Consider the following 20,010-nt stretch of genomic DNA (forward strand, 5'->3'; position numbering starts at 1 on the left):
ATTTATCTCCCACTGAAAAGTGTATGCTAACGATTACACACTCCCCATAATGTTAAAATGTTTAACATTGAATGGAATTATGTGCTTTTTAAATGGGCCATTGAGTGAAAGCGAGTTCTTGGTAGATCAATAATATGACAATGTTATAATGACAAATTCCAAATGATCTAGGGGTTTGGTTAAAGGGTGAACAATCCCATCTCTTGCATTCGCTCAAAGGTTGTACTAAATAATAGACACACAAACCAAGTCCAATACAAAACACACTATGCTCTTTGATACTACTAGTTTTTATTCATCAATTACACACTATGTGTTACATCATCATAAACCATTTTGTGTATCCACAAAAATACACAACACTACATCATCACCTAAGCAAACAATTCAAAACCCCAAGCACATACTAATATAGTCCATATGCCTTCCTTGAGACAGTGAAGTAAAATCAATTTTTGTGACTTTCTCAAATACTGCTCATTTTTGCAAGAATCTCTTATGCTAGTTAGATTCCTTGCATTGTTTCCTTTCTGAAAATTAATACTTTTATATAGTTACATATATCATCATTACGTTTAGAGATACAAAAAACAATATCTAAATTACTGCCTCGAGGAAAGCATACAGATCAATCGTTGATCAAATCAGTTGTGTGATCCATTAATAATATATTGTTAATTGTCTATAAAAATATTTCCACTATTAGAATAGACACAAATATATTCTTTTTATTCTAACACTCAAATGCAAACTTCAGTTCAGCAATCATAATTCACAGCACAATATTCATCATGCTAGTAGCTAGTTTATATTGATAGTGGTTTGACAATTCACCTAAATGGTCGTTCAACATTTTCACCATTTTTCCACACATACCAAGCATATGTATGAGGGGAGGAAGGAAAGCATAAAACAATAACCATGGTGTTTACATACTAAAAATGATATAAATGGTGATTTCTTTCCCCTGCAGGAAAGTGATGGAATTTTCGCCAATTTTATGTACATATCTCGAGGGAGGTGAAGGTGCTGAAAAAATATGTACACCTTTTATGTATGGCGTAAATGTTGAATGACCCTAACATAATGGCGCAAATTTACCAAGAAAGGAATTATCAAACCTGACGCTTTGGGCTCAATTGTGCCGGTGTCAGGTAGAAGAAATGTTGCACAAAACAATATTTATAATGCATCATAGGTCAGATATACACTACACACATTTTTTTCTGAATTCATGACAAGGTGAACAACTTGTTTTGCTTTTCACTAAATCTGAGTAATTTAATTGCATTTTGACCCAATGTATCCATGGAATGAACACAATATGACATGTGACATTCCCACAACTAGCACATGACAATGCAACCACAGGGTGGGTTATCAAACGCAGCTGATGAATGGTATTAAACCGCCATCTAAAGTGGCACATTGTGTTCATATAATAGACCTGATTTTTGATTTAAACTTTTGATCCAAACACAAGGAATTAATTCCTACCTCGGAATTTGCAGATGGTACTCCATCTTTCATCAGCGAGTGAGTAACTGTATCAGGTCGTGATTTTCTTGACCTTTGACTTGTAAGACTCCTGAAAGTTTGAACCGGCCCCCATCTTTGTTGAGAGATGGTTGGTTGGCTTTGATGTGAACTGCTTCGTTGACTCCAGGTTGGAACCACCTCCAAGTCCACAAAATGTCCCGGAGACTCAATGTGAATGTGGTTTGAGACCTCTGATGCTGTACTACTTTCAGGAGTCTACGAGTCTGTTATCAGGTCAAAGGTCAAGAAAATCACGACCTGATACAGTCACTCGCTGATGGAAGATGGAGTACCATCTGAAAATTCCGAGGTAGGAATTAATTCCTTGTGTTTGATCAAAAGTTTAAATCAAAATCATGATTTATACCAACACAGATGAACTTTCATGAACATATAATAGACCTGTTCAAACCAAAATCGGAAATGTTCTGAAAGCCAAGGCACATGCATCAGGTGCGTGCATAGTGTAATGAAGCTTATGCTCGCATAAATTCACATAAGCACTCGCCAGTGACACGCATTACGCAAATCACACTGCATCCTAAAATGGGTAACATTTGACATTTTTCGTCAATTTTGTCTGTCCAACAGCAACATGCAATATTGAATGAAGCTTCACATTTTTCCAACATTTCTGTTTTCTTCCTTTTTGTCATTTTTTCTATTATGTACAGACTTGACAAATGTCACGTATTTTCCCACTTTAGTAGGGATCGCTGGCAGTGCCTTCAACCCATATAATTATTATCTGTTGCAGCTCCCGTGATACCTCATTAATTTCCCTTGGTCCTTGACCGTCCTTCACATGTATTGTAATAGATAGCATATTACTTTGAAAATCAACATAATGCTGTTGTGCTATGTATTAACATATAAAATCAAAACATGCCCTCTGATAACATATCCTCTCCATGACAACATGAATGACATGTCACTGGAGCTTCAAACAGATAATAGTTGAGAATACTTTGAACAACATTAGGAATGGCAAAGCGAAAACACAGTTTAAGATAGATAAACAAAAAATATAAATCTGATTATGTACATACTGACGGTTTATGGTTACCTTAGCACACATTTGTGATATCTTTATCATATTTATTACGTTTTTCTCTTTTGAAAATTGAAATACCCACAAAAATGTACTAGCTGTGTGCTAAAATAACCATTTACACAACTTATAGTAAAAATAGAAATACAGACCTTGAGTTGAAACTGACAAATAATACTGAAAAGATAATAGTAAAGCCTCTGGTTCCAAATTATTAATATGTCTTGCACCCGTTTGTTCCTCTTCAGGTGTGGTTAGTAATTAAGGGTCATTGTTAATGCTGAGTATTCTTACAATTACATACAATATACATGAAATTACATATAGCAACCGTAAAATAACAGAGCCAGAACTGGGTGTAGAGCCACAACTTATGTACAGGCACAATAAGGGTGGTTAGATTTGACTCACCATAATCATGACCTTGGACATGCTCTCTGTCCCAGAGGTGGGTATGTCCTATGTTTACAACTGACATCGTGAAAAATGGGAGAATCTTATGGGGGAGGGACTGGATATTCTGATTTTTCAGAAAGAATCAAAACTTGTTACCTCAAAACATAAATTTTAGCTATAGAGAGTTCTGGTTCTAAGCCCTCGACATTTTCTACATATGATTGCATTTTAGTATTTAGTATCTTTAGCGTCTTCAGACAGAGAGATATCAATCCTAGATATACAACCTCAATTTACAATAGTGTCCTTAATAAATGTCTTAATGGCACTGTATTTTCAAACAAAAAATTGTACAGTAAATGTCATTTGGCAACATTATTTTAAAAACTACTTTGACCTGGAAAAAACTAACACAAAATATTGAGATTTTACTGATATTTTGATCGAGAAAAGTGGTAGGGGACATTTGGTGAGGTTTATTGGCATTAATTCAGCAATTCTATAAAAAAACTAATGTTACTCCAATTTGCATCTTTTATGCCAAAAGTATAAAACTAGTAGAACAAAATCAATGCACACACTCTTTGTACCAGAGTAAACAAACTGGGTCAATGAACTATTAACACCACAAAGATAAATCACATACCAGAGGTATTTTCCTTCTGGTATTCACTTGGATGATAATACAAGACTCAACAGGGATACATACTTTTGCTTGCAGAATGGAAAACGGTATAAATAAACAATTCATACCTCTATTTGTGCACCACATAATACTTACATGCAACTACCAATTTCAACTTTCTCACAAACTAAGGGGTTGTGCAATAATTATATGTACTTGGGGTGAATTCTCAAAGCAGTCAGCCAAAAATTGCTCCCTCCCTTTTGACATGCCAAACAAAAAATCACCCCCCCCCCATCTTGCAAAAATGCTTGACCCCTATATATAATTAGTCCCTCCCTCCTGCACATAATTATTGCACCACTCCTAATTCACTATATTAAGAAAATCATCCTTTTCCGTAGAAATACTACTGTGGTTGATAATATATTACAGAAACTTTAAGAAATTCACCATACAACAGATTCACTTCTTCACAAAACTTACATTAAATTGTTTGAAATGCTCAACTTTTCTTGATTCTAAATAAACTAATAGCACATGGGTGGGCTCAATCAACTGCAAAACTTAATGACATTATGTACAAATACATAATCCAAACATATCACATGCAAAACAATTTACATTTATATAATACAATGGACAGGTTGATAAATCTGTTAAGTAGTTACACAAATAAAATACACATAATAGCACATACTGGACAAATTACATCATACACATAAATATATAAAATAAAAAAATATTTGCATAATAATAAGAGTACTATGAATACATTGTCATCATATATATATATATATAAATATATAAATATGAAATAATACTTTTGAGTTTGTGGTGAATATATTATTTCCTGGTTATTACATACGTACATGCTTTTGAGTCGACATATTTCACACAAACAAATACAATGTCGACTGAATCTATGACATGAATGATGATTGATAAACTTATCATATTCACTCTGTTGCTCAAAATCACACCAACAATCAAGTTTGTAACCCGCTCAAAGAATACACCTTTTCAGGAGGACTTTTACGAAAACAAGGATCATGCGTGACTGTCAAAATATATTCAACCAATCAATTTCTGATGATTTGAACGCATTTTTGACCATGCAGTGGACACCGCATCAAATGCTGTGTCAAGTACGAGCAACTCAGTACACAATTGGTGTATTGGCTGTAGCATTTTTGAGTACCATATGTGACATCCTTCTGAACTAATTTCCGAAGATCTCCAATCAACTGCTGAAAAGATCTATTGAAAATTAAACAGGGTATATTTTTTAAATTTTCTCCAGAGAAAAAGTAAATGCCCATCACTTCCGTGTTACTGCTGTATTCTTTGAGTCCTCTTTGTAAATGATCAAAAACCCATGTTATAGATCTATTGACAAAATGTCAAGTTCCCATTATGATTTTTTGACATTTGAGTTTCAAAATATGGAATAAAATTAACAATGTTACTTCTTGACAAATTTGGAGTCATTTTGCTATTAACTGCATTTGATTACTTAACTTGGAAAAAACAGGAGTATTAAATACATTTTTGCTGTTAGATTAATAATATTCGCCGTCGAAGTGATGTAATAATCGGATTAACTACACGTACCATAGCAATAGATGAATCCAATTTTTGAATAGATCGCCCTGCACTACAAGCAGGTTGCACTCATCACCTGTGTATTTTTTTAAAGATACTTATCTTACAGGTGTGCGTAATCAGCATTTCTTTGACATCTATGGTTCAATGCATAGGTACCACATGAACTTGTGGTGTGCATGGCGATCTATTCAAAAATTGTATTAATCTATTGCTATAGTAGTTAATCCGATTATTACGTAACTTCGATGGTGAATAGTCCTTCCACAGATATATGTCATATACTTGTCTTTGTACGCATCAACAAATCTCTGCTGGATCATACCAGCACTGTACAACATTGGCAGCCTCTTACACATACATCCCCCTTAGTATCATAATTCAGAACTCATTCATATATTCTTGTCATTTAATTTGGCACCATTGTGTTGGCACCTTTACCATCACATCATAATCGTATACGTTGATGGCAAAATCAGATTGCAGCCCGTGTCACCGCATGCACAGTCTAATTCTGAATGTCAAATTCTGATCCCAATCAGCCTAAAGGCGGCAATTGATGAAATTAAGGTACTAAGCAGATCTAGGGTGCAAAAACACAATGTATTATACACAAAAATATTGGAATTATGAAGACTAATCACTTTGCAACTAAGTATGCTAGGAATGTAAGGATTTCAGTAATATAGTAAATGTGATTACTGGGCAAGATAGTGGTGATGATAATATCAATTTTCAAAATTTGCCTTCTTTGGCCTGACTGGATCAGATTGTGTCATATTTATAATTCATCTGTCAATTCAGTATGGGACAGTTTGACCCTAACATTCATCTCTGGGCTCTTATTGAAATGCCTGACACAGGGTAGAGGCAACAAAGAGTGTGCTGTCTTCCCACATACATATCTGCCAACATTTCGAGTCAATCATATGAATACCAGGCACAGTGTAGCCAAAATACACCATCAAAGTGGTGATTTGCTAAGAGCAGTCTTAGAATATACCTCCCATCACACAGCAACCCATCATATATGCTGCAGAGGGCACTTTACCCCTCCACCAAACCATGGGTGTTGCCAGGGGCAGTACGTTCAAAAGATCAACCCATCATATGTATGCTAATGAAGAGGGTGCTTTATACCCCTTCTCAACCAAACTATGAGTGTTGCCAAAGGCAGTATGTTAGAAAGATCGACCCATTATATGTATGCTGCAGAGGGTGCTTTATCCTTGATCACTTGGGATTTAGACATGCCATGTACAATATCATACTCCCCACACTAAGGAGTGGGTATTCCTGGCACCTTCCTGTGTATTGCCATTTCAGTAAGAGTCCAGAGTAGCTAACATTTGTATATGATGTCAAGTAACAAAATACACACATACTAGGTGAAAAAAACTAAAACATACTTCATACTGTGTCACATTTGAAATACAGCTTAACTCACACACATATAGTATCAAAGCATGTTGATTTTGTTTGGACGAATCTACTCGTTAGCTTAGAATCCATGTCTATAAATAGCAATAAAAGTTTTCAGAGGCAAAACATGATAAAGGTCATGTGCTGCCTTCTTTAATTTTCAATACTGTAATTTAACTATGTTTCGTTTGGCAAAACAGGATAATATTTTTTAATCCAAAAAAATTAATGCTGTATTTTTCTGGAATAAGGAGTAGTTCCCTCCCTATTTAGGATACAACATTGCAAAGGTATCTCTTCACATAAAATTAGAAAATGTGTACAAAACTACACAGGGCAGGCAACCTTTGGATATATCATGCTTTACATCTGCACTCTTCATTCTGAATTCATTGGTAGGCAAGAAGTTTACAAAATTGGTTCGATGGAGAAGAAACTTGTTTTTAAACAACTAAGTTTCAAATAACTTGTGAAATTCACATGTAGTCAAATACTTATCCACACTATAACAGTGAGCTACTGCATATTGCACTTAAAAATATCTACACCCACTCACAGTCAACCAAAATATATATATATACCATTACTTTGGCCAATATTTTACTTCCTTCAACACACTATTAATACATCCATCACTATTGTTCGTAAAGCATTATAGCAAACTTGGTTAGAACATGCACTTGGCTGCTCACTTGTTCATAGCTTGCATCGTTTTCATACATAATGTACATGTAACAAGACACAAGACATTCTCATACTATCATCTAATGAGCAGCTTGTCATGATGAGATTGTGGCTCTTGTTTACCCTAACTCCCCCGGGTGGGCTGTTTGGAGGTACCCTCTGTGTTACCTGGCCCAGGCCTGCTCAAAGGGAGACACACAGGCTGTTGGGTTTTGGTGGACCGAGAACGGTTAGGTTTAAACTTAATAAACAAAATCTGAACTGATGTGAATCACACAAATGTAAACTGGATCAGAACAAATTTGGAACAATAAGTACCTGATCCACATAAATCATACCTCATAGGTTTCACATCCACTTCATATTTACCATCAATTGATATATGAAATACTTGGCACATTAGTGTGGAAACATGAATTTTACCCTGTAAACAATAAACCCATAATCTCTACCAGCTGGCTGTGTTTCTAATGTAGAGGAACTAGGTTACGAATCATCTCTGACTGTTATCATGTCTTGATTTTCCAAAGCTGTAGGAGAATAAAACAGAAAACAGGAAAAGGTTTTCATAGTTGTTTTACAATAAAATATTATGAGTACAACATTCTGAAATACCCAGGCTTGACATGATAACTAAAGCACTACATCAAATGAGTTTTACAAATCTACTTTAATGACAATGTTTGCATAACAAAATTCTCCTGAAATAAAATGCAGAAGTAATCGCTGCCTTCCACAATAAGATAAAACTGTACAAGAATCAGCTGTGACAGTCAGGGGCGGATCCAGAACTTGAAAGGGAGGCTCGCTCATGAAAACTTTTACAATTTACAGCAAATACAAGTACTACTGGCCATTCTGGGGGGTGTACCCCTGTGAGATGTTTGTAGCACTAATGGTTAAACTGTCAACGGGCTTCATATTTTGTTCTATGATATCCTTTTCGTTCTTTTTAAACAACCTATTTCTTGCAAAACATTTAATTAGGTTTTGTTCAAATTTGAAAACCTGCACGATATTGAAAGCTTGCATGTAAGATGATGCTCGCTATTTGTAAATATCTTTTTTCGTTAATGTTGATTTAAATGTTGCATAAAGAATTACTACATAAAGAATTCCAGCTGGCTTAAAAATTTCTCACACACATTAATGTTTTCGGAAGAAATTGATGTGCAAAGTTTAAATCTTTTAAAACTTCAACATTAATGTTGCATGGTATCAAATATCACACGTAAAGCTGTAAGCACTTGGTCATTGTCATTCTGGGCTCAAATGTTCTTTGTAAAGTATATTTGCACAACCTGAAGAATTAAAGTTGGAGAGCTTCCAATTGCAGAAATCAAAGTTTTCTCGGACAAACTGTTATTCATATTCAGCAAACAAATATAAGTAAGCAAGTATTCATCAATTATAGATTGGCTGAAAAAAGATCCTGTAGTGTAATTTTCTTACCTTTAGTTTAAAACCAAGCAGCTCTGTCAAGACACCAGAGAACGCAGACAGAACCACGACACGGGTGATGTTATACAGGACAGGATTCATGGCAAGACCTGATATCTTGAATGGTGTCTCCAACTCCTGTAATACACAACATAAAAAAATAGTGAATCAAGTGTTCAATTTACAGTTTCTTGTATGGCAAAACTCTTATAAACGCATCACATTCTTCAATATATTATGTAGAGACAATACAATGCATCTGTTGAAATATAATAGACTAATAATTTCAAAAATTACACTTCAGCTTTTTTTTTTTAATTTTGATGGGTGTATCTGCAACAAAATGTGACATAAATAATGTGTGTGTCAATTAAACTGAAATAATAAGTTTCTTCTGTTGGTGAGCATAGGGTTACCGATATGATCTCATCCATACAAATGGTTGCTGTTGGTGGAAGAAGGATTGAACAAGTTCGCAGTGATATTGTTAGTGGTAAGTGTACAGACGCCGACTCTGTAATTGTACATGTTGGCACAAATAACTTGAAACAGGACAACATCGATACTATAAAGACAAAACTGTCACAGATGTGCAATACACTGAAAACCAACATCCCCAGTCACTGCTCTGTCGCGGTATCATCAATACTTCCACGTGATAAACCTCCTGTTCAAAATATTGATGAATGCAATGAATTCTTAAGAGATCTGTGTAAAGAACACAAATGGACATACATCAACAACTCTGCTGTTACCACGGATATACTCTATGATGGCCTTCACCCAGACACTAGGGGTATGAGCTTCTTGGCTAAAAATTACCAGAATTTTTTACGTAGTGCTCATCTTTCCCTTTTTCAACAGGGTCGTCAAAAATCCTTCCAGCGCAAACCCCAATTCATCATGCCCCCGGGGGCTCCGGACTGGCTGAAGTTTCTCCTGTCCCCAGGTGGATCCAACACAGTGAATCCTCATCGCAGAAGGTGAACTTTCAAAGTGAACTTTACAAAGACTCAATTCCTTGTAATCACATGAATGGAACTAATACATGTACCACATGCAATTTTTGTAAATCAAATGTTCATCAAAAGCCCCATTTGTTGTACATGCATAATACTAATGAATATTTTTCTAATGTTGGAAATGACTTGTCAGATGATGTTATTTTTGATAACTCCACTAATTGTGATATTGATAAGAGTTCAATTTATGATCATGATGATATACATGTACATGCATTTAGTGAGCCTATACAGAAATCTTCTGAATCTGATTATGTTGAAAGTGTTGTTAATCATAATTGTTCTGGTGGTACTATTAATAATTTTGTTTGTAAAGGTTCTGCTGCATGTGATGTTGATAATGGTCATTATACAGATATAGGCTCTCAAAATAATGAAGGGTCTAAAGACTCTGATAAAGATGTTTCTAATTCTAATGATATTACTTTATATACAAGTGTCAATTCTTCTCGTAATGTTTCTAAAATGAATGTATAAATGTCAAAAATTCTCAGATAACCTCCACCTGTGGAGAATGTTTTAAGAAGGTATTTGTAAACAACTCAGTTTCTTGTTCTCAATGTTCTCTTGATTTTCATTATGATTGTACTGATATTGACAAAGTAAATTCTATTCATCACCACTCAAATTGGCTTTGTAATTCTTGCTTCACCAGAATTTGTTTAGATGAACTTCCTTTCAGTGAGGGCCAATTTATTGATCTTAAGTGTCATTTGAATAGAGGTTTAAAAATTTGTCACATTAATATTCAGAGTCTCAGATACAAAACAGATCATCTCCAAATTTTTCTTTTTACAAATAATATTGATATCTTATGTGTCACTGAGACATGGTTAACACCTAACATTGATGATAATGAAATTGTTATTGATGGATACAATTTATATAGAAAAGACCGTGTTGGTATGGAACATGGTGGTATTGTTGTGTATATAAGAGAAGGTATTGATTACAATGAAGAGGTTAATATAAGTATTGATAATGATTGTTAACATAGTTCGTTTTATGCAAATCCAAGAAAAATGAAGATGTTAAACTCACATTTTTAGTGACGTTTCACCACTACACTAGTGGTTTCTTCAGACTGGCAACCCATCACATCTGACTGCTTCCTTTTATAGGCAACAGGAACCTCTATAGAGGACGTGATGAGTTGGTCAAAGATGTTGTTGAGTGAGTAGGCCCCCTCGTCCTTGTTTAGAGTGTCTTTTCCTTTTCGGCGTATCCAGATGGCTTCTTTCAGCCACCTAGTGGTCTTGTCAGCTTCTCTGTCGATGACTTTTGAGTCCTCCCAATTGATGGAATGATTGGTAGAGACAACGTGATCAGTGATAGCTGACTTGTGAATGTCTGTGATAGATGACGTGCGGCTGGCTCTTGTGTAGGGCTTCGTTTCAAATTTTTCCACCTCTTTTTGGTGTTCTTTGAGGCGTAACGCCGAATGGGGTGACAGTTTCTCCGATGTAGGTCCCAGCACAATCTCCGCAGGGAATTTCATATATCGCCTCTGCTTTTTGTTGAGGGAGTAATTTGTCCTTAGGGTGAACAAGCATTCTGCGGATGGTGCGGTGAGGTTTCATAGCGGTAGAGAAGCCATGCTTTTTGAAAACTCTTGATATTAGCTCGGTGAGCCCCTCTACATAGGGAACTACAACCATACCTTTAGACTTTTCACTGTCATCTTTATTCTTTGAGGTAGTCTTTGTTTTTGGAGTGGCTCTATTTTGTTTGACTTTTTTTTTTTTTTTTTCTTGATAACTGCAGCCAGATAACGCTTCAGCGTATATTGGTCTCCTCTTTCTGTCTGTCCGTTTCCTCGGTGACTAGCGATTCACTCCGGTCTAGTAAAGTTCTGACAACTCCTAACTTTTGATGGAGAGGGTGGTGGGAGGAGAACTGAAGGTACTGATCGGTGTGGGTTTTCTTCCTGTATATGCTAAGTTTCACTGACCCGTCTGGTTTTCTTGTGATCAGGGTATCAAGGAATGGAATAGAACCGTCCTGCTCTTGTTCATAGGTAAATTTAATGCTGCCGGTGGGATCAATTGAATTTAAGTGATCAGTTAGATTGTCAACTTGTCCTCTGCGTATAATTTCTAACACGTCATCAACGTTGCATAAAACGAACTATGTTAACAGTGAAATCTAACAATCCAAATGAACTTGTTCAAAGTATTGATAATGATGTTGAAGTTCTATTCACTGAAATCAATTTACCTTGCACTAAACCAATTTTGCTTGGTACTGTTTATAGACAGCCTAATTCAAATGCTGAGTATTTAACTAAAATTGATCTTGTGTTACAGAATGCTGTGGCTAATTATAATGAGGTTATAGTTGTTGGTGATTTTAACCTTGATTTATTTAAAAGTAACTTCTCTAAAAAGGTTAAAAACTTGGCTAAAAACTCAAACTTTACTCAATTGATCACTGAAGCTACAAGAATTACTCCTGAAACAAGATCTTGTTTAGATCTTGCTTTTGTAACACATCCTGACATGATCACTGCTCATGGAGTACATCATCTTGGCTTGAGTGATCATTCATTAATTTTCGATTTAATGCGTAAAAGTAAGAAAATTAAAAACCCTCCTAAATTAATTAAATCTCGCTCATATAAAAATTTCAATGATATTGATTTTATTAACTCACTTAAAACTAAAGACTGGGATATAGTTACTAGTTACTCAGATGTTGACTCTGCCTGGGCAGTCTGGTTTGATATGTTCAACGAGGTTTGTAATAATCATGCCCCCATTAGGGAAAAGAAGATTAGAGGGTATCTCCCTGAATGGGTAACTACTGACTTCCTGAAACTTACTAAAGATAAAGAATTCTATTATGATAAAGCTCATAAAACTAATGACCCACTTGATTGGGATAAAGCCAAAACTCTTAGCAATAAAGTCAATAACTTACGTAAAACTCTTAAGAAAAATTACTACAACACAGAGATTGAAAATAACTTGCACAATTCTAAGAAATTATGGAAAACCATTAGGAAGGTTATTCCTGGTAAAAATAAGAGTTCAGTAGCTAACATTAAAGTTGATGATAAAGTAACTACTAATGACAAAGATACTGCAGATGTTTTTAATGATTACTTTACTACTATTGGCGCTAACCTAGCTAGTAAATTTAACTCTCATGATGAAGATAATATTCAAGTTAATAATTTGGGTTATGATCATAATGCTGTGAATGATGCTTGTAAATTTAATTTCTATTGTATATCTGCTGATTATGTTTTTGATCAAATTTGGAATTTCTCAAATAACAAATCTCCGGGACTTGATGATATTGATGTCAAATTATTCAAAACTGCTGCTCCTATTGTTTGTAAATCACTTGCATATATATGTAATCTTTCCTTAGCTACTGGTGTTTTTCCTTCTGTTTGGAAAAATGCAAAAGTTGTTCCTATTTACAAAGCTGGTTGTAAATCTAATGTTGAAAATTATCGTCCAATTTCTGTGCTAAGTATTGTTTCTAAAATAATTGAGCGTGCAGTTCATGATCAAATGTATTCTTATTTGTCTGTAAATAATTTTCTAAACCCATCTCAATCTGGTTTTCGTTCACAATATTCTACTGCAACAACAGTTATTGATGTTGAAGATTTTATTCTTATGAACATGGACGCGGGAAATGTAACTGGTGCCATATGTCTTGACCTTAAGAAAGCCTTTGACACTGTCAATCACAGTCTTCTTCTTAATAAGCTCAAGAAGTTTGGCATCAGGGACAATGAACTCAACTGGTTCAAATCGTATCTCATAAGTAGAATGCAGTCAGTAAAAGTAGGCAGTTCTTTATCAGATTTAAAACCAATTAACATTGGAATTCCACAAGGGTCTATATTAGGTCCTTTATTATTTATTATTTTTGTAAATGATCTGCCTGATAGTGTTATATGTAAAACAGTAATGTATGCTGATGATACTTCATTGCTTGTTAGCTCATCAGATCCTTTATGTCTTCAAAACAGTCTCAATTTTAACATGTGTAAAATTGCCAGCTGGTTTAAAAAGAACCACCTCACTTTGAATATCAGCAAAACTAAATTGATGCTTTTTGGTACCCCCAAAATCTTAGTAAGTACCAAAATATTTCTTTAATTTATGAGGGTGAGACTATTGAGAGAGTTGACAACTTCAAATATCTTGGAATTATTTTTGATAGTCACATGACTTGGTCACATCATATAGATTTAATTGCTTCCAACGTCTCTAACCGTTGTGGTGTTATTCGTCGCGTGAAATATTATCTTCCAAATTATGTTCTCAAAAACTTGCTGATTCTCTTGTCATGCCACATTTTGATTATTGCAGTCATGTTTGGTCCAACTGTTCACTTACTCTGTCAAGTAAGTTACAAATTCTCTTGAACAACCTTGCCAGAATTATTCTTTCTGCTGATATCAGAACTAATATTGATTCAATGATGTCTTCTCTCAAGTGGCTTAAACTAGATAAAAGGTGGAATAATCATATTCTTATTATGTTATTTAAATGCCTTACTGGCAGAGCTCCTGATTATCTTTGTTCCAAATTTTCATTTACCAAATCCACTCATGATCATGTCACAAGAGGTACTTCCTCCAATTCACTTGTTGTTCCTCAATTTAACAATAACTCTGGTAAGAGATTGTTTCAGGCGAGAGCAGCACATCTGTGGAATAGTTCTGTTGATGTTGACACTCGCACTAATTATATTTCCTTGAGCCTAAGTGAATTTAAATCAAGAGCTCTCACAATCCACACTGTTCATTGATTTTCATATTTTCATGATTCTTGTAATTTCTTTATAATATGGTATTGCATATTTTTCTTGTAATATTTGTGTAATAAATGTATTTAAGTCAATTACACCTGTACATGTATGTCACAGGGCCTCCAAGAATAGCAGTGCTTTTACACTGAAGGAGCTACCCTGTATAAAGAAAGTTGAAATAAATAAATAAATAAATAAATACAAGAGTTTAAGCTTCCCTGCTTCTGAACCTACACATGCCTATTGAAATTGGATCTTTGTCTTGATTAAAAAGTATTTTGTTTTATTTTGTTTGTTTCTTTACCATTTCCTTAATAATTCTTAGCAGTTTTATGTGGTAAATATCATTCTGAACAAATCAACTACCCCAAAATTTCCTATAAACTTATTAATATGTGACATGATCTGGTCCATGGGGCCCAAAGGCTGCAAATTTGAAACTGAGATAATGGTAAACTTATGGAGTAAAAAAAATACATAAGAAAATAGACATCAAAAAACTTTGGAACCAAGTATGCTAGACCTTAGGTGTTTTTAGTAAATGAAAGCCTATTGTATGTATTGTATGCCTCCTTTGGCCCCCATGGACCAGATTGTGTCACATATGTTTTCTATCAATCTTTCATTCCAGTTACTGCAATCAACTGACCTTGAGTAGTTTTGAGGCAAGTTTAAGTACATTGTTGGCAAGTAATAAGTCATCTTTCTTGTGTGGCTTCCTCTCCATATGTAGATATAAGTTGATCTGATGGCAAATTAAAAAAACATAGCATTAGGAACACAACAGAAGGGTAAGATATCATAAATGAAATAACATAAAAAAGTGGAGATAAACAGGTCATCTAGAAAGACTACCAGATGATAGATGGACTCACAAGGTACCATACTGAATACTATGTACACCATATATTAGAGGAAGCAGACAAAGTAGAAGATGGATAGATGATATGGACAATATCACCAGCAGTAACTTTGCTATACCAAGCCTCAATCAACCAGGGAAGAATTCCATCAATTTGGAAGAAAGCTCTCATCTTCCCCCTCTTTAAGAAGGGCAATCGTTCTCTGCCTTGCAACTATCGTCCAATCTCACTCACGGCTATTCTCTGCAAACACTGCGAGCATATAATCCACTGTGCAGTCATCCGGCATCTATCCTACCATCACATCCTGACCAAATCTCAGCATGGCTTCAGGAAGCGCAGATCATGTGACACCCAGCTTATCTTGACTATCTACGACCTGGCGAAAGGACTAGAGGACTGATCTCATCTTGTTGGATCTTTCAAAAGCCTTCGACAAGGATTCCTACAGACGCTTGCTCATGAAATTGGAACACTACAGCATTTGTGGCTCCACACTTCTTTGGATACAAGATTTCCTCAGCAATTGCACACAGCAAGTTATGGTGGATGGAAGAGTCAGTAGTGAAGCACATGTTACATCAGGTGTTCCTCAAGGAAGTGTCCTGGGTCTGTTCCTCTTCTTGATTTACATCAATGATCTGCCAGCCAGGGTACGCCATTATGAGACGCGACTCTTCGCTGATGATTGTGTGTTATACCAGCGAATTCAATCTAGCAAGACAACAACTTGCTGCAGGAAGACCTTGATGCCTTGCAGAAGTGGGAGGACAAATGGATGATGGAGTTTAACCCATCCAAATGCCAAGTGGTGCGGATCACAACCAAGAGGAAACCAACACTCACCTCCTATTCAATCCATGGTCAAAGTCTTGAAGTTGCCTGCTCAGCAAAATACCTGGGTGTTCATATAGATGCCAAGTTGAACTTCAACACCCATGTTGACTCCATCTGCAAGAAAGCTAACTCCACCAGAGCTTTCCTCTCACGCAACTTCAGCAAATATAGCCGCAAAATCAAGGAAGCTTGCTACAATACCTACATCAGACCCATTGCAGAATATGCTGCGACAGTTTGGGATCCCCACACCATTCGCAACACCAAAAAGATAGAACAGGTGCAGAGGAGCAGAGTCCAGTTTGTTTTGAACAACTACGATCGTACCAGCAGCGTGACTACCATGCTTCAAAACCCGCAGTGGCCGTCGCTTTAGTGTAGATGTCTCCAGAGTCGTCTGGCAATGATGTATAGAATCCGATATGATCTTGTGGACATCAACTGGAGACATTACCTACAAGAATCAACATCTAGTACAAGAGGACACAACTCATGCTTCTGGATAATATACTGTGACACTCAAGTCAACTTGTCAACACTCTTGCGGGGCAACCGTGTGAAAGCACTAACGTAACTACCAAACAAAGTATATATACAATTTACTATCACACTTACCTGTTCAGTTAGAAGCACAGAAGTATTGCGAAACTTCTTGTTAATTTCAGAACCAAGTGTGATGAATCGTAGCAAGAATGGGCTTAAGCAGAAGGTCCATGCAACAACCTCCCAATTGTAGAGTTCTACCAAGAAGTTACTCTGCTTTTGAAGCAACTGAGAAATCAACATACAAAAGTATTCAATAATATGGCAAATGATGGTGCTATGTCCTCACAAGTTTAACCCACTCGACTCTGCATGATCAAAAGATGACTTCTGCTGATATACTTTAACCTCAAGCTTATAGGAGGGGTACTCAAGTTTGATTTTGGTAGGGGTGTGCCGCTGAGAATTGGAAAGTGGACACATAAATATACCAATTTTTCAAGAAATTTGATCCCATTGATATACCAAAAGTCAAAATTTACGGCCAAATTTAACCCAAATTGTCTTAGTTTTTAAAAATTTTCCTAAAATGTTTTGGAAAATTTCGAAATTTTGGCTACATTGAGCCAAAATTGGGCTATTTTTTCGAAAAAAATTGAAAAAAATTTTGAAAAAAGGACCCATTCATATACCAAAATTGGCTTAGAAAAACGGGTCATTGATATACCAAAAGGCCGAAAATGCTGCCCATATTAGCGGCACGTCCCTGTATGGTCATTTGTACTAAGTACCCCCGGGTTACAAGCATGAAGCCTAAATTATATGTTCAAATTTTGAACATCCACACAATAAATGGCAACAAGGCATTCTTGTGCCCAGATCCTTCTCTACAATCAATTGTCCATATGTGTGTGTGTGATAAAATATATGATCTGCCTCGAAAAGTGTCAGTTTTATGATCCTTCTGAAAATTTGGACAGTTGAGCATGGTCAGGATGGTTCATTGTAGGTCAACTAGGATACATCCTTGACTGTGATGCTTAAGGTTTGTGAAGTGACTTTGTCAATTGTGATCAGCATTACTGTGTATAGTCCAATGAGGCCATGAAGACTTGCAAACATGGTTTAGAAAAGTTGGACTACATCTTTGTATTTATTAATAATATTACAATCTACATTTAATATTAGTACTTACTTCTGTACATAGAATAGAAACCAGCATAAGAGTGAGAAGAAATGCAGAAGATACTACAACATTCACAGAACGTTGAGGACCCCGTTTCTGTTACAAGAAAAAAACACAGAATATATCACTAACTACATGACACAATAACAAGAGTAACTGCGGTGGTCATAAACAGTGTAAACTTAACATTTTCTGCATAAAACTACCCATCTACCCAATATTGGTACTCACACATTCGGCTTGCATTTGACGCTTTGCAATATTTTTTCATACTCTCTGCTTAGACATCGATTTTTGACCAAAATATCACTAATCCACAGACCCTGGAATTGCAACTCGGGAGGCAGATTGTTATTCAGGGACTTTTATATCGAGTTATCAACCTCAATCCAGGAAAAAAAGGTTGGCACAGTTTGCCTGTCTTTTGGTATATCTCTGCCCCCGCTCCCCCAATTCAATGTTGGACCAAGCCATGTTGTCAACAGGTCCGTGAGACCCTCCAACATTGAATGATGGGGAGTGGGGAAGGGTGAGATATAGGGGGGAGTCTGTACAACACATATATTGCATGCATGTTTTCCTCGCCTCCCCAATTTTAATAGGGCACGCATTTCCATTGTTTAGTGCATGTGTGCCAACTATTAATTTCGCGGGTTGTCCGAATCAATTCCAAAAATATGCATCTAATTTCATATTTTGGCTTGTAAAATAAAAACCGTTAAAGGTATGGCCACCAAATTTTCAGGAAATAATTCTCACATTCATATCAATATATGAAATTAATATAAACAAAAAATATTGTGAAATAAGGTATAAGTCAAACGAATATTATATAATTGCCGATTATTTTCGTAGTTTAAAGCTATGATAACTCGTCCAAAATATGCATCTAACTTCATATTTTGGTTTATAAACTAAAAACCATAAAAGGTATGAGCACCAAATTTTCAGGGAGTAATCCTCACATTCATATCAATATGTAAAGTTCATATTGATAAAAATATTGTGAAATAAGGAATAAGTCAAAAGAATATTATATGATTGCCGATTATTTTCGTAGTTTAAAGCTATGATAATTCTTCCAAAAATGCATCTAATTTCATATTTTGGCTTATAAAATATAAAGCATTAAGCATATTTAATCCCCATATTCGTTTCAATATGCAAAAATTAGAATTAATCAAAAATATTATCGATAATCAATTATTATCGATTATCGATAATCAATAAATCCTTTTTTAATATTCAATGTTTAAAAATGTATAGGCTTACGCAACCAACAAAACTGTATATCTGCAGTAATTTGAAAATATGACTTTCTCCTAAGTGCTATAAAAGCATCATTTTTTTACCATTTATATGCACATCATATCTCATGCAACCTGAAGGAACGATACTTGTTTCCGGTTTGGATTGTAACACCTTAAAATTCACATTTTTCGTAAAAAACGGTTCAAATATTTTTTTCTGAATTGAAAAATCTCTCATGGTATATAATGGCCATATTAGGCATTGTGATTGGCAATTTCAAACTTTTTTTAGTTCAATCACCATGGCGGTAGACACGTGATGCTCTGTTTTGAAAGCCATCCGAGTTTCCATTTTGACAAACAACTCGGTGCGGCAATTATGGTGATATTTGTACAGTGCCGTAAAATAAAGGTAGAAATACAGAAAAAAAGAAGGACGGACATTGGCAAAAATTAATAGAATGATGAATATAATATGATGAAGGATATTGTAAAATAATAACAAAAAAGAAAAGAAAAAGAAATCTAAATATATTCAGGGGCTCGAACCCGTGTTCCAATGCGCCTGTGGCAGATGCCGTATCCATTGAACCACAGAGCTGTGTAACTTCAACAGGCTTAAACTATAATATAATGCTATTCAAGATGCATGTATATAAATATACGCTCTACATACGGTATACAGTCCAAAAAATTACTTTTTTACGGCATTTGTTTCATTAACTGAATATTTATCATATAGCAAAAACTTCATATTTTGGTTTATAAACTAAAAACCATAAAAGGTATGAGCACCAAATTTTCAGGGAGTAATCCTCACATTCATATCAATAT

At 35.4% G+C, this 20,010-nt stretch overlaps 1 protein-coding gene across 2 annotated transcripts in view; it reads right to left on the reverse strand.

The window, feature by feature from the left end:
- Positions 1-271: 271 nt before the first annotated feature.
- LOC140151373 (protein PHTF2-like) overlaps positions 272-20,010 on the reverse strand; it is a 43,545-nt gene continuing 23,806 nt past the window's right edge. The window contains exons 13-18 of one of the 2 annotated variants that reach the window (XR_011858933.1): positions 17,936-18,022; positions 16,873-17,028; positions 15,207-15,302; positions 8,775-8,900; positions 1,942-7,852; positions 272-1,447 (exon numbers count right to left, since the gene is read on the reverse strand). Coding sequence is in view for 1 of the 2 variants with exons in the window: in XM_072173684.1 (XP_072029785.1) it covers positions 7,832-7,852; positions 8,775-8,900; positions 15,207-15,302; positions 16,873-17,028; positions 17,936-18,022 (486 nt within the window). In the remaining variant the exon portion in view is untranslated. Of the gene's footprint in view, positions 1,448-1,878; positions 7,853-8,774; positions 8,901-15,206; positions 15,303-16,872; positions 17,029-17,935; positions 18,023-20,010 lie in introns of those variants that run through there. The other variant, XM_072173684.1, reaches the window with a different exon arrangement.

The sequence above is a fragment of the Amphiura filiformis genome, chromosome 4 (genome assembly GCF_039555335.1).
Source record: "Amphiura filiformis chromosome 4, Afil_fr2py, whole genome shotgun sequence".
Taxonomy (NCBI): domain Eukaryota; kingdom Metazoa; phylum Echinodermata; class Ophiuroidea; order Amphilepidida; family Amphiuridae; genus Amphiura; species Amphiura filiformis.